This window comes from Bos taurus, chromosome 11 (assembly GCF_002263795.3).
Source record: "Bos taurus isolate L1 Dominette 01449 registration number 42190680 breed Hereford chromosome 11, ARS-UCD2.0, whole genome shotgun sequence".
NCBI classification, from domain to species: domain Eukaryota; kingdom Metazoa; phylum Chordata; class Mammalia; order Artiodactyla; family Bovidae; genus Bos; species Bos taurus.
Window position 1 is genome coordinate 78,228,089 of NC_037338.1, and position 23,940 is coordinate 78,252,028.

The following is a 23,940-nucleotide window of genomic DNA, read 5'->3' on the forward strand; positions in this document are numbered from 1 at the left end:
GCCCACAGCCCCCGGCACCCAGTGGTATCAGGGGGATGGCACACACACCTCCAGCCTCCTGGCCTCATCAGCCGCCTGCAGCCACAGGAACTGGGCAGCAGGGCCTGCAGCCCTGTCCCTCCAGGTGCAGGGCTGGCCCACAACTCCAGCCTCCCTACTCCCCAACCACAGTGGGAGCATCCCTAAACTTGACAACCCCAGACACGGCGTAAGTGCAGGTGACCTCAGCCCAACCTACTCCCATGGGAGGCCGAGCCTGTGACACAGCGGAAGGGCCCATCACCCCCATGTCCTAGGCAGTGATGGCAGCAAGGCACCAGCAACCATGGAGGCACAAGTGCTGACAACAGGGGCACCAGGCCACACCTCCAGCAGGGGCATTGGAGGCTGGAGAGTGCCAGTCTTCTAGTGTAACTAGAGGCAGTGCATGCAGTTCAGCCGCTCAGTCGTGTCCGACTCTCTGTGACCCCATGGACTGCAGCACGCCAGGCCTCCCTGTCCATCACCAACTCCCGGAGCTTACCCAAACTCATGTCCATTGAGTCGGTGATGCCATCCAACCATCTCATCCTCTGTCTTCCCCTTCTCCTCCTGCCTTCAATCTTTCCCAGCATCATGGTCTTTTCCAGTGAGTCGGTTCTTCACATCAGATGGCCAAAGGATTGGAGCTTCAGCTTCAGCATCAGTCCTTCCAATGAATATTCAGGACTGATTTCCTTTAGAATGGACTGATTGGATATCCTTGCAGTTCAAGGGACCCTCAAGAGTGTTCTCCAACAACACAGTTCAAAACCATCCGTTCTTCCGGCACTCTGGCTTCTTTATGGTTCAACTCTCACATCCATACATGACTACTGGAAAAACCATAGCTTTGACCAGATGGACCTTTGTCAGCAAAGTAATGTCTCTGCTTTTTAATATGCTGTCTATGTTTCTCATAGCTTTTCTTTCAAGGAGCAAGAGTCTTAATTTCATGGCCGCAGTCAACCATCTGCAATGCTTTGGGAGCCCAGAAAACCAAAAACTTGTGCTGTGGCGCCACCTGCTGGAAAAAAAGAAAAGCCTCTCACCTGTTGACTTGTTAGAAATCAAATTTTAAAAAATGAAAAAGCTTTATCTAAAGAAGAAAGGTGTTTCATGCTTCAAATTTCCCAGAAGAGGAAGAACTCATCAAGCACCATGAAGAATCACAGTAACACTGGCACAAAAGAAAATGATGATTCTCTAGAAACCAAATTTAAAGTCCCAGAACAATGCAGCCTAATAGAGAATTCAAAACAACTGTCATGAAGGAGCTCAACAAGCGACAAGAAAACTCAGGGATGAAGTTAATGAGCAGAAGATATACTTTCCCAAAGATATTGAAACTCTAAAAAGGAACCAAACAGAAATTCTGGATCTGAAGGACTCAGTAAGTAAGATGAAGAATACATACTTTAGAAAAGGATTAGAAGTAGAGAAGACCATTTTTAAAGATAAAAATCTAGAAATGATACAGTTAGAAAAGGAAAGGGATTTAAGATTCAAAATAACAGAGAGAAAATTCTGCAAGAACTATCCAAATCTTTTAGGAAGGGCAATCTTAGGATATTGGGTGTCCCAGAAGCAGGAGAGAGAGAGAGAGAGAGAGAAGTGAGCAGAGAGTTTACTTGAAGAAATGATAGTGGAGAACATCTCTCAAACCGGGGAAAGGAATTGCGTGTACAAGTCCATGAAGCCAAAAGAACACCCGATTGCCTCAGCGCAAAAAGGTGTTGCTAGTGGTAAAGAATCTGCCTGCCAGTGCAGGAGACACAAGAGATGTGGATTCGATCCCTGGGTCTGGAAGATCCCCTGGAGGAGGAAATGACACCCTACTCCAGTATTCTTGCCTGGAAAATGCCATGGGCAGAGAAGCCTGGAAGGCTATATAGTCCGTGGGGCTGCAAAGAGTCAGACACAACTGAGCAACTAACACTTCACATACGAGATTCTAAGAGACAAGTTATGGCACAGTTTTTCTGATTAAGAGACATTCAGCACATCCTGGAAAGTGTCTGAAGAGTGTGATTTTTTCATTGGCTTCTTAAACAGACTCTTGGTGAGAACCAAGATGCAACGTGATAGCAGGTAGGAACTGCTTTGTTCCACTGGGTGGGTTCAAATCTGATTTGACCCCAGTGGAGCTTAGTGCATCCATGTTTTTCAGAGATGGGAGCAAAGAAGAGATATCTGAGACCCAAGGCCCTGGGCAAGATGGAGAGGCAGCACTCGGGGCCCGTGAGAGGCCCCAGCCGACATGCCGGGTCCTGGCTGGCCTTCCCAGCCATGGTGTGTGGGGACACCTCTGACACCTCCACGGTCACACCTGTGCCACTTTCTCCTGACCAGTGATACCTTTGCCCTGTGGGTAGCTGTGTGCAGGGTGCCCATTCAGGGAGTTGCCTCTCAAACATTTTGAACCACCTGTGGGAGCCAAGCACGCATTGACACCCTATGAGATCTGGGGGTGTAACCCCAAACCTGAACTTTCTTTGAAGTTTCATGATTTAGCTTTAAAAAAGAATGAGCATTTTGCTTTCTGTTCCTCAAAAGGAGTGGCAACCCTTGCTTTGGAGCACTGATGAGTGTGGGCCCAGGGTGGGGTAGTACCCTAGGCTGTCCATACTACCAGCGTCCTAGAGACACACAGCTGGCTCCCAGAACCTGGATCCTGCTGGGCCTGGTGGCCTGGCCTGCATGGAGCAGTCAGGCCTGCAGAGGGCGCTCTGCCCGCCCCCACCTGGTGGAGTCAGGTTTTGGGAAGCACCAGGAGTTGGAGCCTGCGTCACTTTTGTGAATCCTCTTACCTTTCCTTGAAAGCCTTCCTTGAAAGCTTTTGTCAGCAAAGCTCCCGAGTCAAGCTCTGTGATGACAACTGCAGGCCACAGTCCCCTGTCTCAGATGATTCCCCACTGGGGCTCCTGAAGTCTCCAGTGCCCCAGTCGCCTGCCAGCATGTGGAACTCTCCCAGCCTGGGGGCTCTGATGCCCATGCTCAACAGCGTGTGCTCCAACAGAGCTGAGCGACCGGACTGCTGGGTGTCCCTTGTCTGAATGCATCCAGACGCCCCACAGCCCATCAGCCACGGCAGCGTTTCAGTGTGTGCTGGGCGCATAGCCCTGGTCTGGGAGCAGAAGTGGGAATATCTGTATTCATCCCTAATGCTCCGAAGGAGTTGAGGGGACATGCCCAACGTGTGGGGAGAGCACAGAAGAGTCCAGGACAAGAGAGGACACTGGGCTGTTGTGGGGTGTGGCATGGAGAGGATGACTTCTCTGAGTGCCTGCATTGGCTTACACAGACCACAGCGATGGCGCCGATCCCCAGTCCTACACCTGCTCCCTTAACTGGAAACCTGGAGCCTCGGGGACAGAGACCACGCTGGATGTCCCCATACGGAGACATCAAGAGCAAGAGCCTGATGAGTGGATGAGCCCTTAGCTGTAGCGGGAGTTCCGGGGAGAGGCCAAGAAGCGGTAGCAGCCACCCCCAAGCTCCGCAGAAAGCCAAATGACCCGGGGTGACTCTGACAGCCGAGGACCACCTTCTAACAACCAGGAGGAGCCCCAGCCTGCCTCCCTGAGGTTCCGGTGTGCAGAGGGGTCCTGGCTGGCCCCAGGACCAGAAACCAGCCTTGCAATATCTGTTCTCCACCATCTAAGCACTGTAAGGACCGGCTTTGTTGAAGGCTCTTGCTAGTTCACAGGAGAATGACCCAGAGAAAAGGTGACTTGTTGCCAGAAGAGGACCTAACAGCTGGACAGACCGTGAGGTCACCCTGCTAATGCACAGAAGCCCAGAATGGAGGTGTAGGTCACAGTCACCTGCAGGCCAAGTCCCTGTATCAAGTGCTTCTACCCAGACCGGTAACAGGGCCCTAAATCCACCACGATTGCATCCTTCCTTTGGGCCACTGGGACTTCGGGGCTTGTGCCCAGTGTTGATCAGGAGGCTTAGGGCGTGCGGCAGAGGGTCAGGTGGGAGGCACCTCCATCTGGTCCTGGAGGAGGGCCCACCGAGGAGCCCGGCCCTCGTGGGGACCTCTGTTGGGGTTGGGGGTCAGGGCGCAGCCCTCTCTGTTTTCCCTCTTGACTCAGGAAACCACCTGTTCCTCTCATTCCAGGTCTCCAAAAAGTACAGCGACATTGAGGAGTTTTACCAGAAACTTTGCAGTCGTTACCCGACGGCCAGCCTGCCCCCGCTCCCCAGGAAGGTCCTGTTTGTTGGCGAGGGTGACATCCGGGAGCGGAGGGCTCTGTTCGACGAGATTCTGCGCTGCATCTCCAAGGATGCTGAGCTGGCAGGCAGCCCCGAGCTGCTGGAATTCTTAGGTACCTGAGACCCTGTCCCAAATCCCTACGGGCCCCTGGCCCAAAACTAGGCCTCACTGCCCTGGCTTGGGGGGAGGGGGCCGGGGTGTGGTCCACAGCACCCTCTGCAGCCCAGAGACCTCGGCCAAGCTATTGAGGCATGTGGGCTTCATTCACTGCCATGCTTGGGCTGGGGTCGTGGGTGGTGGGTGGAAGGAGCCGGGGACCCAGCCCTGGAGGACGGACTGCTTGGGTCCTGGACGGGGCTCACCAGGGACCTTCTCCATAGTCTGATCCCTCCCTTTCCCCTCCTGGCCAGCCCCATGCAGAGCTCCCCTTCACACATACACACACACAAACACACACACACACGTGCACATGCACACACACACTTATGGAGAAGCAGGATCAGGTGGTCTGACTTTCCTAGCCTCTCTGTGCCTCGGTTTCCTTATCTCTAAAATGAAGATACAATTAGGATCTCTCACATGAGGTTTTTGCAATATTTAAATGAATTTATACCTATCAAATGGCAACCTACTCCAGTATTCTTGCTGTAAAATTCCATGAACAGAGGAGCTGGGTGGGCTACAGTCCACGGGGTCGCAAAGAGTTGGATGCGACTGAGCAACTGAGCGTACCTGTAAAAATGTTCTTTGTGTGATGCTTACCCCATGAAATGGAAGGTTCATGAGATTTTGCAAGGGACTTTACATTTGTCTTAATAAAATAACAAAGCATAACGTAATACAACATAGTCAATACCACTTAGTTCCACATGTCATATCAGTGTACACGTTACATCCTGTGTCGGGCACTCTGTGGCATGGTGATGGGTTCTTTACCCACAGGGTGATATATCTTAGAAGTTCACTGCTTTCAAAAATACACTGTTCAGTAACTGGATAGAGTTAAACAAGCATTCTAAACCCATGCTTCTCAAACCATCGGTGGGGAAGGGCTAACTATTTTTATTCCCGATCTGTCGCAGACAAGCATCCCAAGGTGCTATGGAAGTTTCTGGATCTTGCTCCCCCTTTCTGTAGTTGCCTCATTGTGGACACCCGCCAGTGGACCACACTTTGAGAAGCGCTTACGTAAGCCAGTTTGTGGTGACGCCGTCCCAGTTTGTCCTGGAATCTTCCACCTGCTCACTGTGCCTCATGGAGTTCATAGTCTAGACCCTCGGAGCAGGTCTCATCAGTGGTTGGCTAGGCAGAGCTCCCCGATGTGCCCCACCACATGCACGTCATTTCCAGAGCTGTTCTGTGAGGACCCCAGACACTGTCTGGTCTCCCATCAGCCCGTGGACTGTAGTCTGTAGTCCCGACAGACACCGGGCTGCAGAGGTTGAGGAACTGCTGTCTCTCTTCTGAGGCTCCGGCTTGTAACTGCTGCACCCCACGCTTTGCTGACCTCCCTCTCTACACTCACCCACACAGACCTGCCATTCTAGTCCCAGGACGTGGCAGGAGGCCTCCAGCTCCGGGTGCTGGTGCAGGAGCTTGCGTGCCGGGAGGTGCCAGGCACCATCTCCGTCTCCCTCCACAGGCACCAGGTCCCCCGGGGCCACGGATCTCAGCGGCAGGGATGTCTCGGTCCTGGACACAGACAGCCAAGCAGGGGACGAGGATGCTTTGGACTTCTTCCAGCAGCAGGACCGAGTGGAAGATGAGGGTCTCCCCATGCTGGGCCACCAGGACGGGGATGCAGGGAAATCCTCAGAGGAGGAGGAGGAGGAGGCCCTGGACCCTCTGGGCATCATGCGGTACGTCTCCCCTTCTGGGTGGGGTGCCCCCCATCTGGCTTGCTCCAGGCTCCTCCCTCTCTCCTGGGAGTCAGAGAAAACCCGTCTCCCTAGAATATCACCCTGAGGGGGCCCGGTAGTCAGGGGGACCAGCTCTCTGTTCATCCTCAACATCTCCTGGGTCTTCGGGGCTGGGCCAGGTATTGCCTGCCCCTCCCTGGTCACAGGGTGGCCCCCCAGCATTCTGCACTGAGGTCTGGCAGGCTGCCACCCCAACCCTGACACTTCAGCAGCCCAGGCATCCTGAACCCGGCCCAGGAGGCCTGGGTTCTCTGTCCAGTTCATCATGGAGCCTGTGACTTGCTTCGCATGGCCGGGGTCCCGCTGCCCTGAAGGTGGGGCTGTTTACCTTGGCCCTGCCTCCAGGTAAGGCTGGAGGGGACTGATGACCCCTAAGGTGATAACAGTGATGGAAGGAGGTAGAGTAAGCCCTGTGTAGACTGTGGTTCCCTCTGTGGAAGAAGAGACAGCTAGCTGTGGTCTTGAAGGCCCCTTGGTGTCCTGATTCTGGCACCCTCCTGTTCCATCTCCTTTCCTGGCCCTCTGACTGCCTTCAGCTAATCAGTGAGCGGCCCGTGAGTCCCCATGGTGAGCCCCCTGAGCTGGGGGAGGGGCTGCAGGCTAGATGAGACCAGAGAGCAAGACATCAGCTTCCCAGGCCCCTCCAGCGGACACCGGCTGAAGCAGTGGGCAGAACCTCCCAACCAGAAGGAGATGGGGAGCCAGACAGACTCAGCACCATCACCACCCCCGCCCCCCGAGGACCCTCACTTCTTGGCCCAAAGGAGCAAGAAGCAAGCTGGGAACTGTTGGTTTTGAGCACCTACTATGCCCCAGGTGATGTACCGTGGCCTTTGTCTCCCGGATCTCATTGACAGCCCGCCCCGCAAACAGGCGTTGTCACGTCACTTGACATGTTAAAGAGACTGACGTCTTCAGGAGCCAGATGCCTTGCCCGCGGTCAGAGGGCGGGGGAACAATGGTGCTGGGATACAAATGGAGCTCGGAATCCTGTCCGGGACCTCGGAGCCAACTGCCTGGGCTGGAGGCCTGGCAGTTTATCCCTCTCCAGTTTTCTGCAGTGGAAGCACAGGGTAGTGATGGCAACTGGTCTCTCGGGGCTCTCATGTAGGGTAAGTGGCTTAGATGTCACGGCCACGTCTTTCTGCCTCTCCACCTCCGCAGAGCTGGACTGAAGACCCAGGGTGACATTGTCTCTGCCCATCTGGCCAGTCCTGTTCCAGAAAGAAATTAGAGCCGAAGAGAGATGAGGCAGAGGCAAGTTCAACTTGAACAGCATGAAAAGTGCAGTCCAGAGAGCTCTGCCCACTGCCCGCAGGGCTTCCTCTCCTGTGTGATGGTGAGGGTGGGTACATGGGGACATGTGGTCACAGGGTCACCATGAGGCTGCCCTTGAGGGGCCAAGGAGCCAGGCTTGAGAAAGATCCAGGTGCTCAGGGAGATGGGAGACAAGAGCCGGAGGCCCTGCAGCCCTTGGTGCCCAGGAGTCAGGCTCCTCCCAGCCCCCCATGCTGGCCTTGACCTGGGAGGAGGTCAGTGTCCCTGTGGGAGCGACAGTGAGATCATGTTGGGAAAAGTTCATTATCAGCCTTGCGCAGCCCAAGGGCCATATTGGGCTGTATTTGTTTGAACTCATCCTGTCTGTTGTTCTGAGTAACTGCGTATTACTCGCCGTCAGACTGAGGTCGGCTTGCGTGATTTGTGCCAGCCTTTGGCTGAAAGACGTGCTTAGCAAAGCTGCTCCTTTTTTGGGTAGGAAAATGCTCTTTGGGGTTGGCAAGGGCTGCCTTTAATTTCCTGCTTTTACTTCAGTAGCAGATTGTCGGGCAAGGTACTGACTGTCCAGGGACCCCCACTTCGACCCCCAGCGCCATCCCCAGCTCTGCACTCAGGGGCCTCCTTCCTGAATCCGAGGAGAGCTGAGCACCTGAAAGAAATCCTGGAGGCTTTTGACCTTCTGTCAGTCTTTGCTTAACCAATGTGACAATAGTCAGTGCTATTGCCTCCATTGGGAATAATAACAACTAACATTTTTTTGGAGAATGTATTAAATACCAGGAATTGATTAGCCTTTACATGGATAGATATTTTCTATTCTTTTTTTAAAAGGTCGTGACTCACCACATTGCTTTCTGGATCTGTTGTGGATCTGGCTTGGGAAATGGTGCCCTAGGAAGCTGGCCCTGGCATCAGGCCCATTCTGTGTATGAAGAAGCTGATGTTTGGGGTCTGGTGATTCATTCACATTCATCCAGCCCCGAATGGCAGAGTTAGGACTTGATGCCACCTCCCTGCCTTGGCTCTTGATCCAGTCTTCCAGCAGGGCCCTAGGATTATCCCCCTCTTTCACAGATGGGAACATAGAGGACAGAGCTGAGAGGGCGCTTGGCCAGAGCCCTGCCTTGAAGTCAGGTTTCCTCTCGGCCTCTCCTGGGACCCCCAGGTGGGCCTGTTAACCCTCTTGGTGCAGTGCGGCCCACCCCACCCTGCGGTGAGGAACACTGGTCTTTGCAGGAGTGATATGCTCTGCGTGCTCATTTCTCCATCCTGTGCTCTCAGTTCCTATGTGGATGCAGCATCTCTGCTTTCCCAGCCACCCCAACCCTGAGCGCCCATCTGGGCCAGGCTCTGGCGCTCCGTTTCCAGGCCACAGGTGTCGGCCCTTCCTGCCATGGCCACTGTGGGGCGCTGTTGCTCCACTGCAGGGCTACTGGGAGGGTGCGAGCCATGGCACAAAGCCTGGTTTTCCTTTGTCTGTTAAACCTGGTTTTGATTAGGGAAAGAGGCGTTACTACACCATTAGAAAGTGCCTTAAGATAGAAAAAAAACCCTCACCACCCAGCCACTCTCCTGTTTGCAGATTTTTTTTTTTTGCATCCCTGTCCCAGGCTGATCCACATAACTGCAAACATAGCACACATGCCTTTTATACTCTGCTTTTTCACTTAATGTCCTCACCATCGCTTTCCATGTGGAACACAGTTTTCATATTTAACTTTCTGTTTTAGAGATTTCACAGTTCTAAGAAAGGTGAAGTTCTCCCATAATAGTTCTGCCTTCGGCTAGAAATACTCTGCTAGGATAACTGTAACTCAAATAATATACAATTAGCGTAGAAAAATTAAAAGCACATTTAAAAGCCCCTTTATCATGAAGGTATATGCTTCTGGTTCAGTTCAGTTCAGTTCAGTCACTCAGTCGTGTCTGACTCTCTGCGACCCCATGAACCGCAGCACACCAGGCCTCCCTGTCCACCAACTCCCAGAGTTTACCCAAACTCAGGTCCATCGAGTTGGTGATGCCATCCAGCCATCTCATCCTCTGTCGTCCCCTTCTCCTCCGGTGCTCAATCTTTCCCAGTATCGGTCTTTTCAAATGAAATAGCTCTCCGTATCAGGTGGCCAAAGTATTGGAGTTTCAGCTTCAGTATCAGTCCCACCAATGAACACCCAGGACTAATCTCCTTTAGGATGGACTGATTGGATCTCCTTGCAGTCCAAGGGACTCTCAAGAGTCTTCTCCAACACCACAGTTCAAAAGCATCAATTCTTCTGTGCTCAGCTTTCTTCACAGTCCAACTCTCACATCCATACATGACTACTGGAAAAACCATAGCCTTGACTAGACGGACATTTGTTGGCAAAGTAATGTCTCTGTTTTCTAATATGCTGTCTAAGTTGGTCATAACTTTTCTTCCAAGGAGCAAGCGTCTTTTAATTTCATGGCTACAATCACCATCCGCAGTGATTTTGGAGCCTAGAAAAATAAAGTCAGCCACTGTTTCCACTGTTTCCCCATCTATTTGTCATGCAGTGATGGAACCGGATGCCATAATCTTAGTTTTCTGAATGTTGAGCTTTAAGCCAACTTTTGCACTCTCCTCTTTCACTTTCTTAAAGAGGCTCTTTAGTTCTTCTTCACTTTCTGCCATAAGGGTGGTGTCATCTGCATATCTGTGGTTACTAATATCTCCCGGCAATCCTAATTCCAGCTTGTGCTTCCTCCAGCCCAGTGTTTCTCATGATGTACTCTGCATATAAGTTAAATAAGCAGGGTGACAATATACAGCCTTGATGTACTCCTTTTCCTATTTTGAACCAGTCTGTTGTTCCATGTCCAGTTCTAACTGTTGCTTCCTGACCTGTATACAGGTTTCTCAAGAGGCAGGTCAGGTGGTCTGGTATTCCCATCTCTTTCAGAATTTTCCACAGTTGATTGTGATCCACACAGTCAAAGGCTTTGGCATAGTCAATAAAGCAGAAATAGATGTTTTTCTGGAATTCTTTTGCTTTTTCAATGATCCAGCGGATGTTGGCAACTTGATCTCTGGTTCCTCTGCCTTTTCTAAACCCAGCTTGAACATCAGGAAGTTCACAGTTCACATATTGCTGAAGCCTGGCTTGGAGAATTTTGAGCATTACTTTACTAGCGTGTGAGATGAGTGCAATTGTGCAGTAGTTTGAGCATTCTTTGGCATTGCCTTTCTTAGGGATTGGAATGAAAACTGACCTTTTCCAGTCCTGTGGCCACTGCTGAGTTTTCCAAATGTGCTGGCATGTTGAGTGCAGCACTTTCACAGCATCATCTTTTAGGATTTGAAATAGCTCAACTGGAATTCCATCACCTCCACTAGCTTTGTTCGTAGCGATGTTTTCTAAGGCCCACCTGACTTCACATTCCAGGATATCCGGCTCTAGGTGAGTGTGAGTGATCACACCTTCGTGATTATCTGGGTTGTGAAGATCTTTTTTGTATAGTTCTTCTGTGTATTCTTGGCACTTCTTCTTAATATCTTCTGCTTCTGTTAGGTCCGTACCATTTCCGTCCTTTATTGAGCCCATCCTTGCATGAAATGTTCCCTTGGTATCTCTTATTTTCTTGATGAGATCTCTAGTCTTTCCCATTCTGTTGTTTTCCTCTATTTCTTTGCATTGATCACTGAGGAAGGCTTTCCTATCTCTCCTTGCTATTCTTTGGAACTCTCCATTCAAATGGGTATATCTTTCCTTTTCTCCTTTGCTTTCCACTTCTCTTCTTTTCACAGCTATTTGTAAGGCCTCCTCGGACAGCCATTTTGCCTTTTTGCATTTCTTTTTCTTGGGGATGGTCTTGCTCCCTGCCTCCTGTACAATGTCACGAACCTCGTGTTGTATTAACAAAATGTGATTGTGTTAATATGCACCATTCCATAATTTGCTTTCTTTTTCAGCTAGGTCTTTCCGTATCAATAAATAGGCTTCTACCTTCCTAGCTTGATGCTAGTGCATCAGACTGATACGCTGTAAATGGCACTGGGGACATTGTGGTGTTTTCTGTAGGTTTTTGCAGTTACAGGCAGTGATGAACTTGTTTGTGTGTGGAGTGTTTATTCTGTTGAGCTTTTCCCCCAGCTGCCTGCCCCAGAGCAAGGTCCCAAAAGCTTCTGTGGGGGGGTCTTGGTTGTGCCTCTCCAGTGAAGGGGTCTTTAGGGACTTAATTTCCCCTGTGTTGGGATGTCCTCTCTGCTTTTGCAAAGCCTACCACCTGCAAGACCCGCTGCCTCCTCCTCTTCCCCCAGTGCTCAGGGAGCCCCCATCCATGCTCCAGGTCCCTGAGGACCCTCAGCTTCCCGAAAGACAGGCTGGTTCCTGCATGAACACGCTGTCCTGTGAGACTGGGCTTCCCGCTGTCCAGACTTGTCCACTCAGAAGATGGGGAGCAAGCACCCAGGCCCTGGGCCATGGCCTCGAGTGATGAGGCTGGACATTTCTTTGGGATGTGAATTGTGTGTTTTGTCCTAATTATTTATCCAAATGTTGTTTTATCTTTCGTAAAATGACCATATGCGTTTTAGCATAAAAATGTCTTGCTTCCTATATTTGGATGAAGTTTCTGCTCTGGGATGATTGTGTGGTTTTGAAAGCTTCTGGCACATTGCCAGGTACCTCCAGATCTATTAACCAAGGTTTATTCATCCAACTACCCTCCCCCACCCCAACTTTATTAGGGGCTTCCCTGGTGGCTCAGATGGTAAAGAATCTGCCTGCAGTGCAGGAGACCTGGGTTCAATCCCTGGATCAGGAAGATCCCCTCAAAAAGAGAAATGGCAACCCATTCTAGTATTCTTGCCTGGAGATTTCCGTGGACAGAGGAGCCTGATGGGCTACAGTCCAAAGGGTTGCAAGAGTCAGACATGACTGAATGACCAACAACACCAGCTTTATTGAGATGAAGTTGCCCTATGGCATTGTGTAAGGTTAAGGGATACAATGTTGATACACCTACAATGTAAAATGATCACCATGCTAAGGTCAGCTAACACCTATCGCCTCACCTAACTATTAATACTATTTCCAAGATTTAGAAGTGAGACAGCCCCTAAAGACAGGAGCATGGCCACTTCTCCTTGGAGGCCTCTTTCTAAATAGTGCATTTGTCACCCTTGGGCTTAGGGCCCTGTAGTATTACAGCCCTGCCTAGGGTAGCAGAGCCCAGCTGGGAATTCTCCACCACCCTGGAGCTGGTTAGAAATGCAGATTCACAGGCCCCCCTGGAACCTAGGTGGAGCCCCAGAACCTATGTTTTCACAAGCTCCTGACGTGCTCTGCAGGCAAAATCATGTCTGAGGGGCCCCCAGAACCGAGCCTAACAAAAGTCTTGGAGAAGCAGGAGGGCACGCAGCAGAGAGCAGCCCCACCAGCCGCCAGGCTCTGCCGCCTTCAGAGGCTTCCAGGAGGCAGGCTCAGGGAGGCCTTCCTGTTACTCTGAGCCCCCGGTTTCCCTCTCTGGTCACCTGCTAGAGGTCCGTTCTTCCTGATCGCTGCTGGGGCTGTGGCCCAGGGCTGGTGGCGTCACACTATACCTCCACAGACAGCACTTACCCTTGATCTGTCCTGGGACCAAACAGTGAGGGTGCAGGCAGCACGGTGGGCACCCTCGGCTCACCCTAGAGCCAGCACGGTGATTGCAGCAACAGCTGCCGTTGGGGTGACCACAGCACCCCCACCCCCGCCCAGGCGTGCTGCACCAGCTGTGTTTCTCCATCCGCAGCAGTGCAGAGTCTGGCCTGAATGAATGCTGTCAGGGACAACACAGGAAACGGAGCCTTCCACTGCTTTCATTGAGTAGCAGACGCTTTGGTGCAAGAGAAATTGCGTACAGAACCCTGATGGATAAAAAAACACAGGGAGTAGCATTGGCCCGGGTTGGGACAGGAGTTGCGGGCTCTGGATCTCTGTCCCCTCAGCCTCGGCCCACCTCTCTGGTGGCCATGGGCAGTTTTGCAGGAGGCCAGGGCCCCTGAGTGTGGTTTGAAAGCCACTTCAGAAGCTGGAAAACCTAGAGTGTATGGTCAGTCTAGAGCAGGGTTGGAGGCTGACCGTCCTAGGTTCAAGTTCCAGCTCTGTCAGTGAGCAGCCTGTGGACACTGGGCGGGTTGCTGGACTTTCCAGAGCCTCCAGTTTCTCTCTTTGTAAATTAGAGGTGAAGTCCAGGCCTAGTGGCTATAAAGATAAAATGGGATGAAATACAGGAAATTTCCTTTGTATGATATTATCACTACTTCAAGTTTGCTTTGCTCTGAAGAAGCCAGAAGCCTTTGGGTATTTAAACAATTAAAATGAAAAAGGGAGCTTTTCCACTTCCTGTTGTTATGTAAATATCAGCCCTGGGAGTTGTGCTCACAAAGGCCTTCACCTCCTTATCTTTGTTGAGTCGCCAAGTCCTGTCCCACTCTTTGTGACCCCATGGACTGCAGCACGCCAGGCCTCCCTGTCCTTCACCATCTCCCAGAGTTTTCCCAAGTTGATATCCATTGAATCAGTGATGCCACCCAACCATCTCATCCTCTGTCCCCCTCTTCTTCTGCCTTCAATCTTTCCCAGCACCAGGGTCTTCTTTTCCAGTGAGTTGGCTCTTCACATCAGGTGGCCACAGTACTGGAGCTTCAGCTTCAGCATCAGTCCTTCCAGTGTATATACAGGATGGATTTCCAGCATCTTTGTGGTTGCAATAGAGGAACCTTCCCAAAATTACGCAATCTGGGGCACCATCCAGGCAGGAGCCTCGGCCTCCTGCCTACTGGCCTGGACTTACCCTGTCACCGCCTACTGAGCCCCCACCTGTGCTGGGTGCCGACTTCACCCGGTCCATTTCTTCTCCATGGTGGATGATGTGGGGGTGGCTATTCTCCACTGCAGGGACTGCCAGCATCCACTAGTCATACCAGCATCTGAAGTGTTGTGGGGGGTGTTTGAATAAACAAAGACCACCCATATGAGAATCAGCAAAGGCCATTTATTCATGTTGGGCCATAGCAAGGGAGGAGTTCAGCCGCCCTTTTACAGAGACTTATAGACAGGCGGGGAGTGGGAGAGATGACTGGGGGCAAACGGGAAGACTCGAGTCTGCCCTATTGGAGGCTGTGGACATGGGGAAACCAGAGGCCTAACCAGAAGTTGGGTGTCCTGTGCGATTGGTCAGGTGAGCATATTTGGCTTTGTCGTGGGCCTAGAAAGCGAGAAGCAGGATAAAGACTAGGAAAAGAAAGAAGGAAAGTGAAGTCTCTCAGTCGTGTCCCACTCTTTGTGACCCCCATGGTCTGTAGCCTACCAGGCTCCTCAGTCCATGGAATTTTCCAGGCAAGAGTACTGGAGTGGGTTGCCATTTCCTTCTCCAGGGGACCTTCCTGATCCAGGGATCGAACCCGTGTCTCCTGCATCGCAGGGAGACGCTTTATCGTCTGAGCCACCAGGGAAGCCCTAGGAAAGACTAGAGAAGACGGCAGCTATTAATCACTCGACCACTGGGGTCACTCGCTGTGGAGGTTGGAGTGAGGCTTCCTGGGCCAGTTGCTGCAGGTTGAGGGCTGAGTTCTGTTTTGTATCTGGATTCAGTCTCTTAGGGCCATTGTGGGGGTGACCAGCGAGGGGTGCTTTGCTTTCAAGCAACAGGGTGGCAGAGCCAGGGCGCCCTGGTTTCTTGGTGGTGCTGCTGCTGGGCCAGGTGAGGGGCAGCGTTTGACCCCTGTGCAGAGAGAGAGAAATGGCATCCCCCATGAGTGAGAAGAGAGAGAGGTCTCTGGGGTCCTGGAGAGGCAGGCTGGGGCTGCTGAGAGGGTGTCTCTGGGAGAACAGCAAATGATGGGTGTCCAGGGTAGCCACGTGGTCCGGCCAGCTTACTTCTTCAGGCCCAGGGTGAAGTCTGCTGGGTTGAAACACAGTGTGAGCTAGACGTCCTCTTGTGATCATTGGCCTCCGGGGTCTATGCAAGATGGCAAGTGGACCTCAGATGCAAGATGGCAAGATGCAAGATGGCATCCGGGGTCCACTTTGCAGTTTCTGGAGCATTCCTTATTCCCTCCAGACAGATAAGGAAACATTCAGAGAGTGAAATGACCAACCCGGGGTCACACACAGGTTCTGAATCCCTTCCCAGGGGTCCTCTCTCAGGAACGATCAGAGTCCCCCTCCACCTCTCCTGGCCCTGACTTCCCCTCAGACCCTCCCCCTCCTCCCTCCATGTACCTGCCATCCAGCTGTTGGGCACTTGGAAGTGCCAAGCCCTTCCCACCTCAGTGTTTTCACAGGGCTCTTGCCCATCCCTCTGTCCACTGTGTCCCTGAACCCCCCTGTCCCAGCGAGGCCCATGTGGGTTCACAGCATCAATGCCTTTCCTCCAGGATTTTCACAACTCTTCTGATCCAATCACCGTGGAAGCCCATTGCCCAGTGCTGCTGAGGATAACATTGTCCTGGAATGAACTTCACAGGTTCATTTATCGGCACGCTGAGAATTTTCTCTAATTGAAAAAAACCCAAAAACTAAATTTAAGATGAAAAGGTGCCTTATTTTGAAGCAGGAAAGTTACATGCTTGGAAAAGAGGTCGATTTCTGTGTGTGGTTTAGCATCACCCTGACTTTGAAAGTTAACAGTCATGTTGTGTGTGAGCCTTTGCTTAGAAGTACCCGCCATCTTCCGTGTAGTCTAAGAGGTGCCTCTGTCGCTCGATACCCACGGGTCCTGGGGCTCTTGGTTCCCCCCAGGGGCCTACCACGGGGGCAGGTGCGCCCGGGAACAGTGACATATGCCCCCTGGGCGGCCAGAGGGGAGGACGCAGTGGTGTCAATCACTGTCACAGGGTCGCCTGAGCCCCGTGGAGCAGGGCTGCTCCTCGGCCCGTCAGAGCTGTCAACTGCGGCACCTGCCGCCTCTAATTCAAGCTCAGGATGCAGCCTGGCCGGGACATCTGTCTTCGATCAGGCACACACGGCAGGAAAGCTGACATCTGTCCATGTGCACACATGTGTCCTGCAGGAGCACACTTCCACGTGCCTGTACCCATCCAGGGACTGCCCCCAACCACCACCACCACCTCCCACAACCCTCCCAGGGTCAGGAGCTACAATTCTGTCCACTGCGGACCCCTCTGTTTGATGCTCAGTTGCCCCATCCCTGATAACAGATCTGATCTACCCGCCTTCTTTAGAGGAGAGAGAGGGCGGTGGGGGAAACCCTTTATGGCCAGTGACTGGCTCAGCATAGCTGGGTAGTATGTCCTGTGGACATAAGGGTGGACACAGGTGGAGCTGAGAGGGGAATGGAGGGCATGCCAGGAGCGTGGCCCATGTGTGCAGCCTCAGTCTATGCTCACACGGCCTGTGAGCGAGGGGCAGGAACAGGCTTGAAGTCGGAGTGACACCTTATGTGAAACGCCCATCCTATCATTGAATCGGAATTGAGCACCATCCTCACTTGTCCCTTCTACCCTTGGGTCACTTCGGCTGTCCGCGTTTACTGGGAGTTTGCCTGCTGACATTCTCCCTGCTTTTGTCTGCCCCATTTGGGGCCTGATCATTTCTCCCTAGACCAGGAGCAGAGCTTCCACGGGGGACCCGATCGTGCCTGAGTCATACCTGCCGCAGCCTCTCCCAGATTGAGGGCCTCTCTGCCTGTGTCAGTCTTCTGCCCTTAGCCCCTGAGACCTCAGCTCACCCCTCTGCCACCTCCTCTCAGAAGCCCCCGGGCTGGGTTGACTCCTTCCTCTGGGCTCCGGCTGTTCAGTTGCCCCATGTGGTGATGACAGGTATATGTCTGTGACTGCTCGGCTCTGAGCTTCCAAGGACAGTGCCAGGTCTCATCACCCAGCACAGGTTCTTGCCCTTGGGAGGCACTTACTGAGCACTGGGCCACAGAAGGCACTCGGAGTGAAAGGATGAGCTCCCTACAGAAGGGCAAGGGGCTGCTGGAGAGAACAGCTGGGGTGCGTGAGAGGAGGAGCCATGGAACAGAGGGTCTCTGTCTGCTGGCATCCCCTCTCTCCTCCCTCCCATTCCCCGCCTCCCTGGGGGACGAGGTAGAAATAAGTCTGAATTAGAGGTGTACTGTCACCTTGTCCATCCACCTATCTGTTTGTCCATCTGTCCATCCTTCCGCCACCCCTCCATTCATGCGTCCCTTCCCCTAATATTTACAGAGCATCTCCTCTGTACCAGGCACACTGCTGAGCGCCTAGGTACTGAACCTGGGGCCAGCCAGGACAGGACCCCGGGGCTTTCACCCATCAGAGCTCCGTATCTCTTGTTCTTTGTCTCCTCCGGGACGGCCCTGGTGGAACGGGGTGGGGCTCAGATGGTGCCTGACAGAGCAGCCCCATGTGCCATTAGAGTCGCCTTATTTCAATTCAAGACAACAGAAGATTAAAAAAAATGTCTCCAGGGAGAAAAACAAGAACAATTTGAGGGGAAAACTTACATAGCGGGAAAGCCAGGCCTCATTTGTGCTCTCCGAACCAGAAGTAGGTGCAGGAAGGGAAGTCATCGCCGTCTCCGCGCGGCTTCTCCCGTGATAATCAATCATGCCTGTTTACTCTCTTCCTTTGTTCTTCAGACCCTCCTGCCTCTCTGTGCTCCCTCTGGTTTCTGGTCAGAGGGAAGCTCCCAGCCCTGGCCCCGGGTGCCCGTCTGCTGGGGAGGCTGCGAACGTGAGGTCTCAGAGCTGGTGGTTCAGAGTGAGATGGATCTGCGGATGGTGGCTGTGGAGTGGCCAGGCCCGACCCTGCCTCCTTGGGGGCTGCACCCCAGCTAGGGGGATGCTAGGGGATCTCCGCACTTTACTGCTGCAGCCCCTGCTGAATCCAGGAGCAGGGCCAAGAAAAGGGCGGTGGCAATGGGTAATTGAGGGTCAGCAATGGGGCAAAGCCTGGTCCAGTGGCTCCTGAATACAGCTGGTCACTAGAGCCCACAGGGACACAAGCAGTGCCCAGGGCCTGCCACTGGGGTTCTGACACAGTGGGTCTCGGCTGGCTGTGACCGTCTCCGGCTGTCCTGCCCTGAAGGCCAGGGCCTCCCTGGTGCCCACTTCTCAGGGGTCACTCGTGCTGCCCTGGCTCTGCCGTGTCTGTAAAACAGAAGGGGAAAGCATCCCAGGAAGAGTAGGGTACCCCGACTCCTTAAGGTGAGTGAGTGAGGAAGTGGAGATGAGGTTTCTGGAGGAGCCCAGGCCCCTTTCACCTTGCCTAGCATCACGGACAGGGCCGGCGGCTGGCCTCGTTGCAGAGGCGTGGCCTGGGGCTGGAGCCTGTCTGCCTTGTGCCCGGGATGAAGAAAGAGCAGGGACTGGGTACAGCTGATGAGTCTCTGGCCCTACGTGCTGTGTGGCCTTGAGCAGATACCCAGCTTCTCTGAACCACTGTTTCTTCATCTACCCACAGAGACCTTCCCACTGGGGTCTCGGCCCTGAGTGTGGAGGTGTGTGGGTCCTGCGGCCTCAAGCAGGTACACTCCAGCTTTCCCAGCTTCTCCCCGTCTCCGCCAGGACCCCCAAATTCTCCCAGACATCTAAATCCAGACCATGGGAATGACCGCCTCTGAACGCCCTGCATTCCAGCACCCAGGGCCACCCCGCTGCTATTTTTATCTGCTGCTGGTTAATCTGTGCCCTTGTTTACGGTGCTATCAGCGCAGTTCAACCGCATGGTTATCACCAGCATGAGCTCAGACGGTGACCTCAGTCCAGGGGAACTGCCCTGCAGGCAGATTGGCCCACGGAAACCCCACTTCCAGTTAAAAGCTTATTTCTGTTCTTTGCAGGAACCTTAAAATGGCTAATTTAGGCATCACCAACAGGGACTGCATCATCTTGTTAAAATAAAACTGAGTTTGTTTATTTACTGGCGGAATAACTTCCAGTGACGTGTATAGGTCTGCAGCTTTTGGGTCCCTGAAGGTTGACGTGTCCACCCAAGCAGGAAGTAAAGCCCTCCCAGGGCCCAGAAACTTCCCTCGAGCCCCCTCCTGTTTTCCCGCAGCAGTGTCCAGCCCAGAGCAGGACCTTGGCCAGCTGATGAATGAGACATAAAGGGACCTGAGGGGTGCAGAGCCGATTGGGGTTCTGAGGAGCCAGAGGGGTTTCCTGAAGGAGGTGGGGGGAGTGTTGCTCAGTGGGACTGAAATGTTTTCTAGAATGATGGAGGTTCCACCAAAGAGGTGGATTTTTGCGGGAAAAATGGAGCACTGACCAAGGCTGCCTTCTGTTCTCCCCTGGGCCCAGGCCCTAAGGTTGGTAGCCTCCTGTGTACTCAGCCCTGTGTCCGAGCATCTGTGCAGTGACTCTGAGTTTGGCCCCAGGGAGTGCCGAGGTTGGGCGCCCTGCAAGGAGGCCATGTCCTTTGAGCTGTGACCCGTCCTGCTGGCCCTTCCGGGCTGGGAGTTGTCTGCAGCCGGTTGTGCGGTGCAGACGCCCACCTGATCTCTGCATGCATCTCCACCGCGGCCGTTCCCTGGGCACAGGGCTGTGCTGCTTCCTCAGCAGCGTCTCAGCCTCTCATTGTCAGGTTCTTGGCAAGGTCCTTCTTGACACAAGCACCAGCCTGCCCCGCGCCTGTGTGGGTCTGACCAGGGTGCCCCTCGGCTGGCAGGGCTCTCGTGAGAGGGCCCTACCTCGAGTTCTGTCTGTGATTCTCCAGCTCCAAGAAGCCCAAGAAACGTCCCGAAGTGGCCGTGAAGCCAAAAGCTGTGCCCCGGCTCACCATCTTTGATGAGGAGGTTGATCCTGATGAGGGGCTCTTCGGCCCAGGCAGGAAGCCCTCTCCCCGGAGCCACGCAGAGAACTCACCCCCCAGGGACCGTAAGTAGATCCCCAGGGTGTCCCTTCACTCTCAGTGTCTCCCGGGTGACCCACCAACCTCTGTGAAGGGCGTCAGGCCCACCACACACGAGCAAGATGCCAGTCTTGACACGATACAGACTCAGCTGGTGGGAATTTTCTGCTGGAGAAATCTAGTCTGGCACCGTGTGTCCCCACAGCCCAGAACATTCCGGGGCTGTATGTTTATGCTAGTCATCCCTCAGGAGCAAAGGGTAGTTTTCTTTGTTGCTTTGAAAAGTGTGGGTTGTGACTTGTGTGAAAGTATCTTTGTTACCTCCACAGCCAGATGTGGGCACCAGATAGAGAGGGGGTGCTGGGGCTCGGCGTGGCTTGGATTGTAACAGGAGGCTCCGTGTCCCCTGCAGAGACCCCATGAGAGGGTCCAGTGTGGAGCTGGAGCTGGGAAGGCCTGGCACTTTTGCACTCACCCCTGGGTCTGACCTGTCCCCCCAGCTCCCAGGTCTGCGTCCAGGGCAGGGAATTGATGTCACCTATTAATTCAGTTGGTACCAGGTACCCGCTGAGGGCCAGGCTCTGTGCGGGGGCCCAAGAACACCTGGAAGAGGGAGACGCAGTCCCGGCCTCGGCGTCTCTCGTGGGATAGACAGGACATCTCCTGACCATTATGGGGTGGCCTGGGCCTGTAACAGGTCCGAGCAGAATGTCAGTGCCGGTGGGGACCCCCAGGCTGAGGGGCTTCTCGGGTAAAGGATGGATAGAGGGACTGGATCCCAAGGGGTCAGCAGAGTTTGCCACGGCTTCTGACAAAGCCGATTCCAGGCAAAGAGGCTGCAGTTGCTTGTCACAAAGGGCAGCATTGAGCATTGAGACTGGGAGGGGATGGGGAGCAGACCTCGACTTCCAGAGCTGGTGGTTGGGACTCAGTGAATGCTTGTAGGAAGACGGGGCCAAGCCCTGGGGGCTGAGCTAAGAGATGGAGGGGTGCTTGGGGAGCCGGGGGCAGTGAGCTGAGGAGTCAGGTTCTTCCTCAAAGCAGTGGGGAGGCCATGAAGACTTGAAACCAGGGAGGTGCCTCCACGTGGCTTTTGGCCCAGTGTGCAGGGAAGTGGGGTCGGGGCTAGGCACACAGGTGCGCCAGGCCCCCATAAGGGCCTGGTTCTTCTACACTCTGCCTTGCAGACTGAAGGGACATCTTTACTCCCTTTCTCTCGGCTGGGCCAGGAGGTTGGGCCAGATAGTCTCCACCCTGCACCCCCCAGGCAGCCGAGGACAGGCTAGCACAGGCTAGCACGTCCTCTGACCACTCTGCCGCTCCCTTCTCTGCAGCCCTGAAGCTGTTTGACGATCCTGACCTTGGTGGAGCTGTCCCCCTGGGTGACCCCTTACTGCTGCCAGCTGCCCCCCAAAGTGGAGGAGCCACACCCCATGAAGGCCACAGGGAGGCCTCCAAGGAGCTGTTCAGGTACCACTTGTCTCCAATGACGCTTCCCCAGGTCGGGGTGTGCATCACGGAACCACAGACTCTTCCCCAGGTGGTAGCACTTTAGCATCCTTGGGCTCTGAGGGAGGGAATCCTGACCCATCAAAGGTGGGAGCCCAGGACTTCCCTAGTGGCCCAGTGGCTAAGACTCCAAGCTCCCAATGCAAGGAACCCAGGTTTGTTCCCTGGTTAGAGAGCTAGATCTCACATGCTGCAACTAAGACCTGGTGCAGCAAAATAAATAATTTTTTTTTTTTAAGGTGGGAGCCTGTGGGTGAGAGCTGATTGATCGGGAGGCAGTGAAGGGGATTCAGTGGAAAGGCTGGAGGGAGGGGTCAAGGGAGTGTTAGCCACTCAGCAAGTTCTAGAAAGAACTTCATTTATGCAAGCAGTTTATATAAAAAATAATTAAATTATGTAATTCCAAGAGCAAGTATAACTGGCATAAATAGGTTTGAAAACAAAAATGACTCGTGGTTGCATACAGCTCACCCGCAGGGAGCAAAGTCCTAATGTTCTGGACAGCAGCAGGGGCCCATCAGCAGGTTTTACAGCGGGGAAAGTGTTAGTCACTCAGTCATGTCTAACTCTTTGCGACCCCATGGACTGTAGCCTGCCAGGCTCCTCTGTCCATGGGATTCTCCAGGCAGGAATACTGGAGTGGGTTGCCATTTCCTTCTCCGGGGGATCTTACAGAAGGAAGAATGAGACTTAATCTGTTACAGGGAGGTTGATTGACAAAATGTGCAAGACCGATTGCCACAGGGTACATGCTGTGCCTCAGACAAGTTTGCCAGGCTCTTTACGCGTTATCTTATTTAATCCTCGTAAGAGCATCCTCTTCCCACCCCCATCCCCCACCCCCCATGTAGGTGCTATTATCTCCTTTTTACAGAAAATGGAGGGTGGGAGAGGTAACTGGCCTAAGGCCATAGGTCCCAAGTAACAGGATGCGGACCCGGGTCAGCCTGCCTGAGTCCAGTCCTCCCACCTTGCCGGAACCCTGAGTGCCCGGAGGAGAGGCTGGCAGACCAACTCCCACCTCAGGCCTGGCAGGCTCTCCCTGGGCTCGTGGGGCTGCCTTCTCAGCACCCTCAGCACCGTGTATCTCTGCCTCCCATCGTCGCGTCATCCACGTCCCCGGGATGCAGACTGAGCCTGGCGATTACAGGACGCTGAGCCATCTCTTTCCAGGAACAGTTACATGGCGCCGGCCTGAGGTCCCAGGAGACTGTCATCCACACCCTCGTTAGCAGCCATGGGCTGTTAGCCCCCCTGAGTGCCCGCCGGGCCTGAGTCACCGCGACGGCTCCTTGTCATTACACGTCCCTGAGGCCCCTGGCAGCTGTTCGCTGTCATCCTTGCGTCCTCACCACTGAAGTCCTGGAAGCGGTCCTCCCTGAAAGAAGCTGGGACTGTTGTTCTGCATTTCGGGTGACTCTGAGGCCCAGGGAAGGTCAGCCCCGGGAGCCTCTGCTGTCCTGAGGACGCAGCGTGTCCCAGAGGGGCGGAGCCAGTGGGACCTTTGGGCCTCGTTTGTATCAATATTAAATCCATTACACATACATCCCAGTGTGACCTCAGTAAAAACACACACACAGACACATACCCCAGGGCCACCTCAGCATACAGACACGCATACACAGACACACATACATCCCAGCGTGACCTCAGTGTGCGCACACACACACACACACACACACACTCACACATACCCCAGTACAACCTCAGCCTGCACAAACATACACACAGACATACCACAGTGAGACCTCAGCACACAGACAAACACACACTTTCAGACCTGCATTCTGTAGAACACTGGGTTGGGGGTGTTGACAGGTATCACCTTCAAAGGCTTTCTGTGGCCAGAGGGCTGGGGCAACACCAGGACTAAGCAGGACTTTCTGCACCTGTACTTGTGGGCACACGTGGCTCGAGGGGAAGACCACATGGTATTTCACGTTCCGGTTGGTCCCTGGGACCCTCTCATGAGTAACGCCTCCTACATCCCCCAGGCCACTCTGGGAGTCACTGCTTTAGAGAATGTGAGTCCTGTGGCCCTGCCTTCACTCCGTCAGACATCTGGTGAAGAAGGAATTACCCTCTTGAGAGCAGGAACCATATTTTGTTTTTCTTTGTGTGCGTCCTGGGACTCTCCAGGTGGTGATCAGGTGTCTTTATGATGAACTTTCTCATATTCTTTCATCCTCCAATGC

At 53.5% G+C, this 23,940-nt stretch overlaps 1 protein-coding gene across 1 annotated transcript in view; it reads left to right on the plus strand.

Moving 5' to 3' along the window:
- HS1BP3 (HCLS1 binding protein 3) overlaps positions 1 to 23,940 on the plus strand; it is a 36,640-nt gene that overhangs the window by 7,280 nt on the left and 5,420 nt on the right. Inside the window, exons 3-6 of the mRNA NM_001046280.2 lie at positions 4,145 to 4,352; positions 5,883 to 6,099; positions 20,102 to 20,262; positions 21,571 to 21,706. Of these exons, the coding sequence (NP_001039745.2) occupies positions 4,145 to 4,352; positions 5,883 to 6,099; positions 20,102 to 20,262; positions 21,571 to 21,706 (722 nt within the window). The remainder of the gene's footprint in view (positions 1 to 4,144; positions 4,353 to 5,882; positions 6,100 to 20,101; positions 20,263 to 21,570; positions 21,707 to 23,940) is intronic.